The following is a 16,944-nucleotide window of genomic DNA, read 5'->3' on the forward strand; positions in this document are numbered from 1 at the left end:
CTTTTTCATTATGGGGTATTGTGTGTAGATTGATGAGGATTTTTATGTATTTAATACATTTTAGAATAAGTCTGTAACGTAAAAAAAATGTGGAAAAAAGGGCCTGAATACTTTCCAAATGCACTGTATGTACAGTTCCTTCAGAAAGTATTCATACCCCTTGACTTATTCCACATTTAGTTGTGTTACAGCACAAATTCAAAATATATTAAATTGATGTTTTCCTCTCTCATCGATCTACACACACAATAAATACCCCATAATGACAAAGTGAAAACATGTTTTTTACATTTTAGCAAATGTATAAAAATTATACACAGAAATATCTCATTTACATAATTATTCACAACCCCTGAGTCAATACTTTGTAGAAGCACCTTTGGCAGTGATTACAGCAGTCTTTCTGGGTAAATCTCTAAGAGCTTTCCACGCCTGGATTGTGCAACATCTGCCCATTATTATTAAAACTATTCTTCAAGCTCTGTCAAACTGGTTTTTGATTATGGCTAGATAGCCATTTTTAGTTCTCGTCATAGATTTTCAAGTAGATTTAAGTCAAAACTGTAATTCAGCCAGTCAGGAACATTCACAGTCTTCTTGGTAAGCAACTCCAGTTTTGATTTGGCCTTGTGTTTTAGGTTATTGTCCTGCTGAAAGGTGAATTAATCTCCTAGTTTCTGGTGGAAAGCAGATTTAACAAAGTTTCCCGATAGGGTTTTGCCTGTGCATAGCTACATTCTGTTTCTTTTTAATCCTTAAAAAATCCCCAGTCCTTAACTCAGCATACAAATAACATGATGCGACCACCACTATACTTGAAAATACAGTATGTACTCAATGTGTGGTGTTGATTTGCCCCAAAAATAAGGCTTTGTATTTAGGTTGTAAAGTAAATTGCTTTGCCACATTTTTTGCAGTTTTACTTTAGTGCCTTATTGCAAACAGGATGCATGTTTTGGAATATTTTTATTATGTACAAGCATCCTTCTTTTCACTCTGTCAATTAGGTTAGTATTGTAGAGTAAATACAATGTTGTTGATCCATCCTCAGTTCTCCTAACACAGCCATTAAACTCAAAACTGTTTTAAAGTCACCATTGGCCTCATGGTGAAATCCCTGAACGGTTTCCTTCCTCTACGGCAACTGAGTTAGGAAGGACACCTGTATCTGTGTATTGACTGGGTGTATTGATACACCATCCAAAGTGTAATTAATAACTTCACCATGCTCAAAAGGGAAGTAACCGTGCTAAGGATTTTTTGGTTTGGCCCGAACGACGCGACAGCTAGCTAGTTTGGTAGCTAGCTAGTTTGCTTGTTAGCTGAGCCAGTCTCCAATCCATATGAAACAAAAATTATGCTAGCAGTTGCAGTACACACTAAATGCTGAATAAATACTAGTTACTGTAGTAAAATGCAAGTTAATAACACAATGAATACAAACCATTTAGTCGCATTTTGCGACAGTTTGACTTGGCTGTGTGAGTTATATTTTTTAATTGGTCGCACTGGTGCAGCTGCACATTCTGCCTGGCCACCTTAACCAAAATATTCTATACTTTTTGGGCGGATAAAACAAAAAAACTTTTAGGGGTACTCAGAGGCTTAACAATGTTCTTTTGATTATTGCTTGAACAGTCGCTAAGACAATACTTGGTTGTGATAGTTGCAAAATACCTATTTTGGATGCAGCAGTTGTTAGCTAGAATGCTAAACGCTCATTGACTTGCATTGGTAGCAAAGCTAGCCAAAGAGCCTTGTTACTGGTTCAATTATTTTTTTAAGTATATTGCTGTTGATATGACGATAACAAACATTAATTAAGCGGGACATTCACGAGCCTTACAATCCCATTATAATCCAAAAGTAGTGTGAAATGCACACAAAATAATCTGCATGTAAATGGTGAAGTCTATCTAAATCTATCTATTTGCAGACCACATTTACTACATGCGCCCACTATGTGTCACTTACTACATTCCGTGCCACTGCCCTTGAGGCTGCTAGCTAGGACACCGTCTTTCCACAGTTATTTTAACGCTACGGAGAGGGTAATCACTACCTGATAGTGCCCCGTGAGAGTTGGGTTGGCTACACTAGGTAGCTACTTCCCTCGCCGTAACATTAACCGAACTATGGGGGCGGACAACACTGTGTACCAGTGTTCCCTAGCTAGCTAGCAGCCTCCTTCCTCTGTGTTATTTCAGCGGTTGGCATAAAATGTTGGTGCACTACCACCACCTACTGTGCTGGAATGTGGGCCAGAGGCAGTGCTAGCAGCCTCAATGGCAGTGGGTGCATCATGTAGAAAGTGACGCATAGTGGGCGCGGCATGTATCAACCAAAGTCTGCAGCTAGACATTATTGTGTAAATGGATGATTTCTTTTGCTGCAGGTCTATGAGAACTCTCCCATGTTTTCCTCCATGCTGGGGAAATTGTGAATAGCGACTCGGCGTATAGATGGATTCAGGTAGAAAAATAATTGATCACAATTATCAATTGACACTACTGCGATTGGCTAAAATCAGTATGTTTCCAGACATTGAAGTTATGTTCATTTTAGGTTCTGAATGAAAGGTGGACAGATGCCTTGAGTAGAGTACATTAGAGTAAAGTAGGGCACAATACTTTACTCTATTGTATTGTACTGAACTGTACTCTGCCGTCAACTCTTGTGAAACATAGATGTCTATGATTGGTTCAGATTTGGGCTTTTCAAATGTTTGGGCCATGTCAAGGCCGGTCCGGACCAAATCTGAACCAATTATAGACATTATGTTTGGGCCAAATATAGGCCTGTCCAGACCGAATGCCTGTGGACACTGAAATAAACTTTATGTATGGGCCAAATCAAGGCTGGTCCCGACCGGATCAAAGCTGAACCAAACATAGACGTCTATGAATGGTTCAGATTTGGTCCGGTCCATGTATGTTGAAATCAAGGCCGGTCCCGATTGTGTTTTATTATTTAAAAAAATTAAAATGTAAACAAAAGACGGAGTCAGTGCGTGCTTACTGGGGTGTAAACGTACAGTGTCGACCATTTTATTAATGCCGATCCATGTGGTAGGCCTACCGTTTGTAAAACAGGCAGGCTTTATTAGTCCCGATTCCTGTGACTAATCATTTGGGTTATTTAAGCTCTGTATATCAGCAACCTAACTTTAAGTTATCCGGAACCTATTTGCAATGAGAATCAATGTGTTTACACAGCGGGAAATGCAGAACTATTACATTTTTTGCTATGATCATCAAAAAAAATGTTTTAAAGGTACGGATACAAACTTGAAACCACTGATTGTAATGACAATACATTCCATATTGTCCATTTTACTTTGACCTGTCCTGTTTATAGGGTATGATGTTAGTTAACATTTTTTATTTGATAGATCAGAGAAACGTGCATGATGTAAAAAATATTTGTCTCATGACATTAACCAGGATTCCATCCAACCTTTTTATGCGAGTAAAGTACATGTTGGATAAAAAAAACATTTGTGACAAAACCAACAGTACAGGAGTTAAAAATGAGATGGAATCTTTTTCGTACATGGGAATTTAAAAATGAGTTTTATGTGCACAACTAGTGAAGTTGATGGAAACATCTCTGGTGGGAAACGGGCATATTTTATTTATGCGAATATTTGCATGAAAATCTGTCGCCATTTGGATGGAAACCTAGCTAATGTCATTCATTTGATCTCCAGCCTGTGGGCTACAGAAGATTCCATATACACTTTCTACCACAGGCTACATGACTTAAGTTAGATGATTTAGCGGAACGTTGGTGGAGCGCCGCAGGGGTGCGTCTCTGGACAAGCAAAATATTTTCCACCCCTGCTTTTGACAAAGGGGGCCCTGCATCTTGGGCTAGCTGACATCAATGTAATGGCCGTGATCTGAAGAGGTCTCCTGAACATCTCAGATTCTCATCCTCCAAAGAAATGAAGGGTTGTAAAAGACAAACGGAATGCCTCTAAACTCCCAGCTGTGCCAATTAGAGAAGAATCTAATAAATGTCTAGACAACATGTTTACACTCTCCATTTTTCCTTATTAAGTCAATTGAAAAAAAATGCAGCAACGTAAGAGTTTCATTATTCTTTATTGAAAAATCTATGTAGGCATAAATCAACAGCATCACAGTTAAATCTAGGCCCAAGGTGTCAACGTATTATTAAAAATATATCATTATTAAACCCATAAACAAACAGTCAAAGACACCATCATGGGCTTCAGTGGAGAGGAATTAAGATATTGTGCAGGCAATAGACGCTGATTATTCAGGCTTCGAGATGCCAGGCCAATCCATCTCACTCCATTTTCTCTTTGAAAATCTAATTTCATGTTCTGAGGGGGCAGGAGGAGATGTTTTGGGTTGAGGCTGCTGTCGAGGGGGGGGGGGGGGGGGGGTGCAGAGGAGTATATCTCTCCACTCATACAGGAGTTCTGAAGGCAAAGTTCATATTTTGCGGGGGAGTATTTAAAGAATACACAGTACCAGTCAAAAGTTTGGACACACCTACTCATTCAAGGGTTTCCTTATTTTTACTATTTTCTACATTGTAGAATAATAGTGAAGACATCAAAACTATGAAATAACACATATGGAATAATGTAGTAACCAAAAAATATATTTGATATTTGATATTCTTCAAAGTAGCCACTCTTTGCCTTGACAGCTTTGCACACTTTTGGCATTTTCTCAAGCAGCTTCATGAGGTAGTCACCTGGAATTCAATTCAATTAACAGGTGTGCCTTGTTAAAAGTTAAGGAAATAAATTCCATATTAACGTGATTGAGCGAATCAGTTGTGTCGTGACAAGGTAGGGGTGGTATACAGAAGCCCTATTTGGTAAAAGACCAAGTCCATATTATGGCAAGAACAACTCAAATAAGCAAAGAGAAATGACAGTCCATCATTACTTTAAGACATGAAGATCAGTCAATCCGGAGAATTTCAAGAACTTTGAAAGTTTCTTCAAGTGCAGTCGCAAAACCCATCTTGCGCTATGATGAAACTGGCTCTCATGAGGACCGCCACAGGAAAGACCCAGAGTTATCTCTGCTGCAGGGGATAAGTTCATTAGAGTTACCAGCACAAATAACTGCTTCACAGAGTTCAAGTAACGGACACATCTCAACATCAACTGTTCAGAGGAGACTGCGTGAATCAGGCCTTCACGGTCAAATTTCTGTAAAGAAACCACTACTAAAAGGACACCAATGAGAAGAAAAGACTTGCTTGGGCCAAGAAACACGAGCAATGGACATTAGACCGGTGGAAATCTGGCCTTTGGTCTGATGAGTCCATATTTGAGATTTTTGATTCCAACCGCCGTGTCTTTGTGAGACGCAGAGAAGGTGAACAGATGATCCTCTGCATGTGTGGTTCCCACCGTGAAGCATAGGGGTGGTGGTGTGATGGTGCTTTGCTGGTGACACCGTCAGTGATTTATTTAGAATTCAAGGCACACTTAACCAGCATGGCTAACACAGCATTCTACAGCGATACGCCATCCCATCTGGTTTGCGCTTAGTGGGAGTATCATTTGTTTTTCAACAGGACAATGACCCAACACACCTCCAGGCGGTGTAAGGGCTATTTTACCAAGAAGGAGATTGATGGAGTGCTGCATCAGATGACCTGGCCTCCACAATCACCCGTTGGACCGCAGAGTGAAGGAAAAGCAGCCAATTAAGTGCTCAGCATATGTGGGAACTCCAAGACTGTTGGAAAAGCATTCTTCATGAAGCTGGTTGAGAGAATGCCAAGAGCGTGCAAAGCTGTCATCAAGGCAAACAGTAGCTACTTTGAAGAATCTCAAATATCTCTTGATTTGTTTAACACTTTTTTGGTTACTACATGATTCCATGTGTGTTATTTCTACAATGTAGAAAATAGTAAAAATAAAGAAAAAACCTTGAATGAGTAGGTGTCCAAACTTTTGACTGGTACTGTATATATACATAATTGTTTTAATTTCGATTTATCAGGGGGCACCCTCAGCCCCCCTACCTCCCGCAGCTATGGGGAGCGCACAAAAATAGCACCATCTTTTTTTCAGAAACTTTCCATTCCAGCAGCGGCAACATCTAAAACATACTGGAACCCTCTCAGGCTGAAAAAACTAGGAGAGATGGTGGTGTCATCAAGGTCTGGGCCATATATCTTATTAATTAGAATTAATCTTTTAGCGCTATATTCCAAATGCCTGTATCGCAAGAATCAAGGTTTTTATATATTTTTATGAGCGTTCTGTCTTTTTGGTCTCGTCTCCTTCGCTCCTTCTTTGCTGTGTGCACTGTGCACCTTCCCACTTGCACACAGACAGCAAGCCCCTCCCCCTGCCACTCACAACAACAATGACAGAAGATCACTTCTCCCTCTCTGACAAAAAGCAGTTTAAACTCTCCATTTGCATTTGAGGCTTGGTCCAACAGAATCGGTCACATGGACACCGAACCGCTTGAGACATTATTTTAATGTAATAGATGAGAATTTTCTAACGATACCCTTTGTGTCTCAACTCCCAAAATGTAGAACAGAGCAGACCCTACTACAACACGAGGAACAATTAACATGATTTGGGGAAAAATAATTTTAGCCAAAGACTGTCATGTGCTAGCTGTCTAGTTTGTGTTTTATAAACGAGCAATGAGCATAAAAACACACATTTAGATAAGTAATTGGCAATTCATAACAGTGAAAATGTTCTTTCTACCTTGTTAGCAAGCAAATGGATCCAATTTGGCTAGACTAACATTTAAAAGATTAGTTGGCTACTCACTAGCACGTGGGCTTGTGCTTGAGAGATTGTTAATGAGACCTGTGTTCATTTTCTATAATGCCTGCTCCTAGAAATTGGTCGTTATTATTGGATGTGCATTGTGAATGGTTGTGGTTATTACATTTGTAACCAAAACATTATTTTCATAAACCAACTTCAAAGCCAGATCAGTTATTATTACAAAAAAAGCTGGTTAAACTATTTTGCTAAAATAATAACATTATTAGTCAATTATATTTACTTATAATGCCCTTTCTACATCAGCAGATGTCACTAAGTGCTTATACAGAAACTGATCCTAAAACGCCAAACAGCATGCAAAGCAGATGTAGAAGCATGGTGGCTAGGAAGAACTCCCTAGAAAGGCAGGAACCTAGGAAGAAACCTAGAGAGGAACCAGGCTCTGAGGGGTGGCCAGTCCGGGTGGAAATTATAAGAGTATATGGCCATTAAGGTCAGATAGTTCTTCAAGATGTTGAAACGTTCATAGATGACCAGCAAGGTCAAATAATAATCACAATGGTTGTAGAGGGTGCAACAGGTCAGCACCTCAAGAGGAAATGTCATTTGGCTTTTCATAACTGAGAATTCAGAGGTCGAGACAGCAGGAGCAAAAGAGAGGGAGGAAGAGAGGGGAGAGAGGGAGGGAGAGGGTCGAAAACAGCAGGTCCGGGACAAGGTAGCACGTCTGGTGAACAGGTCAGGGTTCCAAAGCTGCATGCAGAACAGTTGAAACTGGGGCAGCAGCACGACAAAGTGGCATGTCTGGTGAACAGGTCAGGGTTCCATATTAGTGGGTCTTATGGTTGTGGAAGGCCTATATTTTGCCTAGATATAATTTTACATACAGTGTATTGATCTTTAAATTGCACAACAAAGCTTATTTGGGGAAAAAATACAAATAAAGAGATACACTACGTGACCAAAAGTGACTGCTCGTTGAACATCTCATCCCAAAATCATGGCCATTAATATGGAGTTGGTCTCCACTTAGCTGCTATAACAGCCTCCACTCTTCTGGGAAGGCTTTCTACTAGATAGAACATTGCTGCAGGGACTTGCTTCCATTCAGCCACAAGAGCATTAGTGAGGTTGGGCACTGATGTTGGGCGATTAGGCCTGGCTCGCAGTCGACGTTCCAATTCATCCCGAAGGTTTTCGATGGGGTTGAGGTCAGGGCTCTGTGCAGGCCAGTCAAGTTCTTCCACATCGATATCGACGAACCATTTCTTTATGGACCTTGCTTTGTGGACAGGGCAATGTCATGCTGAAACAGGAAAGGGCCTTCCCCAAACTGTTGGCACAAAGATAGAAGCACAGAATGGTCTAGAATGTCATTGTATGCTATAGCATTAAGATTTCCCTTCACTGGAACTAAGGGGTCTATCACAAACCATGAAAAACAGCCCCAGACCATTATTCCTCCTCCACCAAACTTTACAGTTGGCACTATGCATTGAGGCAGGTAGTGTTCTCCTGGCCTCCGCCAAACCCAGTTGGTGAAGAGTGATTCATCAATCCAGAGAACGTGTTTCCACTGCTGCAGAGTCCAATTGCGGCGAGCTTTACACCACTCCTGCCGATGCTTGGTATTGCGCATGGTTATCTTAGGCATATATGCGGCTGCTCGGCCATGGAAACCCACTTCATGAAGCTCCAGATGAACAGTTCTTGTGCTGACGCTTCCAGAGGCAGTTTGTAAGTCGGTAGTGAGTGTTGCACTTGCAACCGAGGACAAACGCTTCAGCACTCGGCAGTCCCGTTCTGTGAGCTTGTGTGGTCTACCACTTCGCGGCTGAGCCGCTGTTGTTCCTAGACGTTCCCAATCCACAATAACAGCACTTAGTTAACCGGGGCAGCTTTAGCACGGCAGGAATTTGACGAACTGACTGGTTGGAAAGGTGGCATCCTATGATGGTGCCACGTTGAATGTCACTGAGCTCTTCATTCTACGGCCAATGTTTGTCTATGGAGATTGCATGGCGGTGTGCTCGAATTTATGAAATAGCCGAATCCACTAATTGGGGGTGTCCACATACTTTTGTATATATAGTGTAATGTATATATCGTGAATTGCCCATAGCTTTGAAAAAATCTGGTAAGGTCGGTAGTTGAGCAGTTAAGGTCAGAAGTTGTCAATTGATGTCAATTGGTCAGGACACATGAGGCTCTGCACCCATTACAGTAAATGATTAGCTACCCTTTCGTCACAACCTTTGTTAACCACTTCTCTGCAATTACGCTATTATAAACATCTAGCAAGCCTACTCTTTTCAATCTGACTGAACTGTGGACGAAGCAAAACTCATGTTCTCACACCAGATCTAATAGTCAGCGCCATAAACTAACAAGACACGTATTGTGGTCTAATATCCCTCCGGCACTATAAATACACACTGCAGGATATTATATCATATGATTCACTTAGCCTCCCCATTACTGAGAATCAGTCATGTGATCTGGGCCTAAATATAAACCAACAGCTTTTCCCACTGGTTATTTCTGTTGCATCTGAAATGCACTATAACATTCTTACGTGTTAACCAGAAAAGCGCAGTTATCTCAGCTTTACCGAGGCACTGCTCTCTGATTCTTAACGGAGTGTTAGCAGTGGGCCCACCTACGGTAGCAACGTTTGAAATCCTAATAGTCATTCAGGGTTCCAAGCCGCCGGCAAAGCAGCTAAACCTAGATCAGGGCCAAGCTCGAGGACACATATTTTCTTCCCATTTCATTCCATCCTTTTTCTATCTTTAGTAGTGTAAATATGCCGGCTAACTGGGGTCTGGGTGCACTTGTAATGAGACAAGATTGCGACGGCCTGAGCTAATGAGCTGTCAGGGGACTACAGTGAAAAAGACTGAAGACAGAAGCAAGCCAGAGCTAGGTACAGTGCCCAGCCAGAGAGGTCAAACAGCAGAGCCCATATCCAGAGTACTGTACCAAAGTGGGGCAAAAAGAGACAAGCCCCATGACAAAACACGCATCCGCTGTTTCCCCACTGCACCTCTCCAAAGTATAGGACATAGCCTTCTATATGACATGGATTGGTAGTGGGTGAAGAAAATGACATCCAGGCCAGATGGTATTCATATGACGCTTTAAGCACTAGCAGAGTTGTCTCTTTAGAGAATGGAGGGCATTTGTTGCCAACCTGGGTGTCTAGGTGGAGGAAGGTGCCCTTATGTCCTCTGTCTAGAGTTCAGCAGGGAGGGAGTGGTATACAGTGTAGCTATGGGAAAGTTATCTCCTCTGATGACCCTCCAACCTCACAGCCATTATGTGATCCTGTTTAAATCACTGCACCAGTGCAAAACTTGTCAGTCATGGTGATGGCTGGATGGGGTTAGCCTACAAGTGGTTCGGCTTGCTCTGGTATTACAAATGTTTAGGTCAGGATATCACAGAGAAACCACCCACATGGGCTGAAACGGCAGAGGCCTACAACTAAATATGTGTATGTGACCAATAAAATGTGATTTGAGAGGGGTTAACTTACCAGACACAAATGTACTGTACAATAGCAAGGCCAACTGTGAATAAATAAAACAAAGTGGGTGTGCAAGACATTCACAAACGTAAATAATGATTAACATTTAACCTTTACATTTGAAGCACTCCAGGAAATACATGTTTGCCTTTCAACATCTTAACCAGGGTTGTCTCACAATGAATGTTTGACTTTGCCTCTGGACCCTTGCAGATTATGAATGTTTGATGTTCGAATCCAGAGAACTTGGACGAACAGAAAAAGTATGGTGAAAGATTCACCTGCAGCTGAATGCTTGTTTGAACATCCCACACACCTTTCTTTATTGAGACCTTAGGACCGTGATCCATCAACATGGAGTGAATGAGTGTGTCGGTTCCAGGGAACCTGGATCTACTGAGAGTGATATGCTGGGCTGGCAGTGGAAGGAGGAGAAGTATGCTGTTCAATGAGCACAACCCACTAACATATTTTCCATCTGTATGTTGTTATCAACTAACTAACTTCGAAACAGGTTTCAGTTGGGGGGGAAAAATATTCCCAAACTTACGAGCTGAAATATAATAAGGAGCCAGAGAAATCAGCACTTAGTGGTACCTCGATAAAGCTTTACAAGCTTAAATAACTCAAGATCTAACATGGTTGACTCCCTCCTCAACCCTGGGAACAAGACCTAGCAAAGCTGCAGCTGGCTCAAAACAGAGCAACACGGCTTGCCCTTAACTGCAAATACAAAACTAACATCAACAACATGCTTGCCAGTCTTTCCTGGTTGAGGGTTGACGAGAGATTAACTACTTTTCTTCTAGTTTTTATGAGAAAATTCCAGATTGTCTGCATAAACAAATTCAATTCAGCTCAGACACTCATACATAACCCACAAAATATGCCACCAGGGGTCTCTTCAAAGTCCCCAAGTCAAAAACAAATTCACGACAATGTACAGTATTATACAGAGCTATCGCATGGAACTCCCTTCCATCTCCAATTACTCACACAAACAGCAAAATGACCTTTTAAAAAAAAGATGAAACATCTCATAGAACAGCGTCCCCTTTTTTTGAGGTGACACACAAACAAAAACACACAGAAACACTAAGACACACAAAAAAAAAATGTTATATTGTTTGCATATTGCTGGATAAAAAAATAAAAAAAAGTGTGTGACTGTCCTTGTCTATCAGAGTTTTGTTACTGGTCATATTTTAAAAATGTTTGGGACCCCAGGAAGAATAGATGCTGCTTCTGCAAAAGCAACATAGTCATCAACAGACACAGACGCACCTGGGTCGTTCCACAAAATGAGTTCCTTTTGCATCCCTTTTCTATTTTAAGTGTAAATTGTGCACAAATATTGTATTTTAAAAGCCTGCCCTGTTACATTAAATGAAGTGCCCTGCAACATAGACTACATGGAAAATGAAATACATCACATTTTTATATAAAGACTTGCTAAAGTGCCAAAATGAATCATTTTGACATGTCCCTCTCTGCACCCTCTGTGACTTCTAGGAAGATTTTAACCCACTTAACCTCAACATTTCTCCACGTTTTCACCATCATTGTATAGCCCTAGTTAATATGTTGCTTTGACATTGTAATTTCTGTCGATTATTATTTATGTAGCACTTTACATTCATAGACGTGAGTGTAAGACCCATTGGAGACCCACTCCAATTTGCTTACCGACCCAATAGGTCCACAGACGACGCAATCGCAACCACACTGCACACTGCCCTAACCCATCTGGACAAGAGGAATACCTATGTGAGAATTGCGTTCATCGACTACAGCTCAGCATTTAACACCATAGTACCTCCAAATCGTCATCAAGCCTCGAGACCCTGGGTCTCGACCCCGCCCTGTGCAACTGGGTCCTGGACTTCCTGACGGGCCGCCCCAGGTGGTGAGGGTAGGTAACAACATCCCCCGCTGATCCTCAACACTGGGGCCACAAGGTGCGTTCTGAGCCCTCCTGTACTCCTGTTTCACCCACATGCGTGGCATGCACGCTCCAACTCATCATCAAGTTTGCGGATGAACTACAGTGGTAGGTTGATTACCAACAACGACGAGGACGCGCTACAGGGGGAGGTGAGGGCCTCGGAGTGTGGTGTCAGGAAATAACCTACACTCAACACGTCAACAAAACAAAGGAGATGATTGGGATTCAGGAAACGCAGAGGGAGCACCCCTATCCACCATCGCGGGTCAGTAGTGGAGAGGTGGAAAGTTTTAATATCCTCGGTTACACATACGACAAACTGAAATGGTCCACACCACACAGACAGCGTTGTGAAGAAGGCGCAGCACGCCTCTTCAACCTCAGAGGCTGAAGAAGAATATTTCGGCTTGTCACAAAAGCACTCACAAATTCTACAGATGCACAATCGAGAGCATCCTGTCGGGGCGTATCACCCTGGTACGCAAACTGCTCCGCCACAACCGTAAGGCTCTCCAAGGGTAGTGAAGGTCTGCAGAACGATCACCGGGGAACTACTGCCCTCCAGGACACCTACACAAACCCCCGATTCACAGGAGGCATAAGATCATAAGGACAACAACCACCAAGCCACTGCCTGTTACCCGTATCATCAGAAGCGATCAGTACAGGTCATCAAAGCAGGACCGAGAGTATGAAAAAAAGCTTCTATCTAAGGCCATCAGACTGTTAAACAGCCCACCACTAACATTTAGCGCCGCTGCCAACATACTGACTCAACTCCAGCCACTTTAAAATGGGAATTGTGGAAATTATGTAAATGTACCAACTAGCACTTTAAACATGCACTTAATATAATGTTTACATACCCTACATTACCCATCTCATATGTATAGTGTTATACTGTATCATCTACTGCATCTGCATCTTTATGTAATACATGTACCACTAGCCACTTTAAACTATGCCACTTTATGTTTAAATACCCTACAGTACTCATCTCATATGTATATAGTACTCTATACCATCTACTGCATCTTGCCTATGCCGTTCTGTACCATCACTCATTCATATATCTTTATAGTACATATTCTTTATCCTTTACACTTGTGTGTATAAGGTAGTAGTTGTGGAATTGTTAGGTTAGATTACTTGTTGTTATTACTGAATTGTCCGGAAACTAGAAGCACAAGCATTTCGCTACACTCGCATTAACATCTGCTAACCATGTGTATGTGACTAATAAAATTTGATTTGATTTGGTTTCAAAATGGCAGATTTGGACACAAATACACACCTAAACTGGAACGCAGAAGTTGCTCCCATCCCTCCCGCTAAATTGGGCAGCTTTTGCCAATTTTTTGTTGTCTGAGTGAGGGAAATGCTGTAAGTTACCAAGACTCAACATACCTTGAAAAATTTGACGTTGAGGATTATAATAAATACCGATTTGAAGTCATACAAGCAAGCCAAACACCAGTGAATCCAAATGTGCACTTTACATTTCCATATCGTAAAACTAATGTTATATACAATGTCAACGTTTATGATCACTATGTTTGATGTACAGTTACAGGATGACATGGTGTTATACCCTGGGTTTAGGGCCGGGACAACACCGGTATCACAAATGAAAACACGAAGCAGACCTCACTCTTTGGTCCTTTAAAAACCTGTATATAAAATATTGTGTGCTGTAGCTTGGAAAATAAATAAATGTGACACTGGATGACAATATAATGATGTTTGTTTGTAACATTAGGGCTGTTTCCCTAAAGAAGTGAAATTCCGCTTTGTGTTTTGTTTACTTGCCACGATACTAAGGAGTATCGCGATGTTGGTACCGTCAGGGAGCTACCTGAATTTGTACTGAAAAGAATGGGCCTGTTTGTTGTATTGTGAAGAAAATGTGCCAGATGCAGGGCTGTGTTCCAAACAAAATAACTACAAGTGTGCTTGTGTAAAGGATGTCACGCTGTTTGCTTATTAGCGAGTAGGGCTGGGCAATATCAAATAAATGTGATTAATTTGAATTTATGTTTTTTCACAATATTCAATTTTTTTAATGTGTCAACTGCTCAAATTGCATGCAGGGCAGACACTACTAAAACGGGAGTATCAATGAACATTGATTCTGGAAAAATGTATGGTCAATTTGTCGCACAGCATTTTTGCCAAAGACTGTTAAACTAGCTGTAAGGTCTGTGTTTAATAAATGTGCAATAAGCATAAACCACAATTATATAAGGAACTGGCAACTCGTTCTCATTCTGAGAAATAAGGTAACTCTGTCACGTTCAACCCTGTTACTTTACTTGGCACTAAATATAGTATTTTATTTTTTACCTCGAGATAGGAAACTTTTTTTTATTAAGTTGGACATTTTCTCTTTTTGACAGAATGTAAAACACTTGACAGAATGTAGTTACACTACTCAAAGGGCACCCAATTGGTGGAACAACTCATCTACGGTACCATAGCATTATGTGAAAGGAAAAGACCTTATGCCTAAATCAGCTGATTTGATTTCCATGCTTTGGACCAATCAAGTATATCAGTCCTCCTCACATACTCCTAGCTCACCCTAGTCTATCTGGCCTTACATTCCACATACAACAAGTGAAAGGGAAAACATCATTACACCTAATGTTAGATCTTGTTGAATAGACCACGGCCTATGTCATCAAAACTTGCTATCTCAACACAAAGTATGCATTTGTTTCATGTGTGTAATTATAAAACAAACGGAGGGAGTCCATGCCCAAATGCAACGTCAAATGCAATCTCATTATAAGGTTGGCTGTCAAGAAAATGCTACCAAAACATGATCCTTCTCACACTGCACCCATGCAGGGAGATACATGTTGCTCATCTGAATGTATGTGGAAAATGTTTAGCCTATGGACAAACATTGGTACAACAACAAAAAAATATTGGCCTAGATATTGGCCTCATCTCTATATATTATTTTGTTTGAAAAGAGTGGACTTCTATGAGAACCTAAAGGCCTAGGTGAACGTCAAAAAAGGCACGGTACAGTAGGCTACTAAAAGAAATCTACACCTCCTCTACTTGGTAGCTGTCACAATAATGTTTTACTACTACAGCAAACTGCAAGACAGAGAATAATTCATGTAACCTATCCGCAACGTCCAAACCAGGAGGTCCAATTAATAGTTGTTTCCCCAAATCACGGTTTCTACAATGATAGACACTACAAGCATTATCAACATTGCTGGCTAGAGGCCCACGCTGTGGTTATGCTCACACGTGAAGTAAGGTGTTTACGACGCTACGATAAAGACTACTGCCATATCATGGGCGCAGTGAAATCAATTGAAAGCGGCATTGGTGGATACATTGTAACCAAAACAACAGGAAAACAATCACATTAGTTGCGAAGAAACATTGTAACAGACTGTCGCAGGCAAATCAACTTACATCTTCAAAGAGTGATCCAACGTTGGCTGTCACGAGCAGTATTCCCGAGCCTGCTGTCAGCTTCCCCGCCATAATTCTTTCAGAATCAAAAATGTAGCGGACTTTGACTGTTCGGAATTGAAAGTAGCAAAAGTCGTTAAAGGTTTCACGAGGCTGGTTCAGTTAAAATATTGAGGAATTGTGACTGCAGCCAGGTTTGTGACCGTTCGGCTCGCTCATACTAGCAAGGCTCGTGCATCTAGTTGCTTGCTGACGGTCTTGCTGCTCTGTAGATGTTTTGGCTACTTTTTCACATTTACTGCCATCACAAATGTTTCCGTTTTAATCCACAGCGACTACTGGGCTCTGGTTCATTCCAACAGTGAGTGTTTAATTCCCTGTCTTTTGCAGTGAAAAAGTCTACCTCGTAAACCGCGACTCCGCGATTGCCTTTGATTGTTTAGAGAGGATAGGCTGGAGTCTTTCACTGTCCTGACGTCACCAAGCGAATGGAAAGACGGAGCTGTTTTAAAAGGGCAACGCATTACTAGAAAAGCCACGCAAGACTGCCTCGGAGCCCTTACTTAGGCCACTTTACTTGTTGTTGCTTAAAAAATATATACATATACGCAAAATTGTGCCATATAACTGTCCTGCCTAAACAATTTCATTCACTGTGAATGCAGCTTCTGACATATAACAATGTCATAACAACTAAAATATAGACAGATTATTACTGACCTTTCTTTGGTAGTGACACAGATGATACATGATAGAAAACTTTGCTGGTCAGCTAATTAGCAAGATGAAAGTATTATAGTGAGAGTACTATTGTCAATAGCTTACCTAAAAACTGGGTTGTAGGAGAAATTGCAAGCAAACAGTGTTGCAGCTGCAGTGTGCTTGAGTCAGTGCAGGAGATAAGAATGGCCTACATTATTTTTAATTGCAGATGACACTATCTATTAACTGTTCTTTTCTAAACCACTAGTTATTATTAAACTTGTAATATATCAATTGTTCATCTTCTCATTTCCATTTAGGCCTACATGTTTGTCATTGAGTAGCCTATACCTACATTTCCACAAGCTGGGAAGTTGAAATGTTTACTTCTTTAAGAGAACAGCGTCTCCCATGCCATTTGCTTGTGTGAATTTGGTGAGGCCCACAAATTAGTTTGTTTTCTTTTTCTAAATTTAGCATCTGAGTGGTTAGAGGCCTTTTTATATTTTATCATCATTCATTTTTTAGATGTGTTCTCAATGCTCATTAAAAATGTACCTCAAGGGCCTCCCGAGT

The 16,944-nt window shown here is 41.1% G+C and overlaps 1 protein-coding gene across 2 annotated transcripts in view; it reads right to left on the minus strand.

Moving 5' to 3' along the window:
- Positions 1 to 16,135, minus strand: part of LOC111951802 (inositol polyphosphate-5-phosphatase A-like) — a 273,107-nt gene extending 256,972 nt beyond the window's left edge. Inside the window, exon 1 of one of the 2 annotated variants that reach the window (XM_023970029.2) lies at positions 15,667 to 16,135. In XM_023970029.2, coding sequence (XP_023825797.1) covers positions 15,667 to 15,738 — 72 coding nt within the window. In that variant the 5' untranslated portion in view covers positions 15,739 to 16,135. The remainder of the gene's footprint in view (positions 1 to 15,666) is intronic. The other variant, XM_023970028.2, reaches the window with a different exon arrangement.
- Positions 16,136 to 16,944: the final 809 nt, after the last annotated feature.

Source organism: Salvelinus sp. IW2-2015, linkage group LG25 (genome assembly GCF_002910315.2).
Source record: "Salvelinus sp. IW2-2015 linkage group LG25, ASM291031v2, whole genome shotgun sequence".
In the NCBI taxonomy this organism is placed as follows: Eukaryota; Metazoa; Chordata; class Actinopteri; order Salmoniformes; family Salmonidae; genus Salvelinus; species Salvelinus sp. IW2-2015.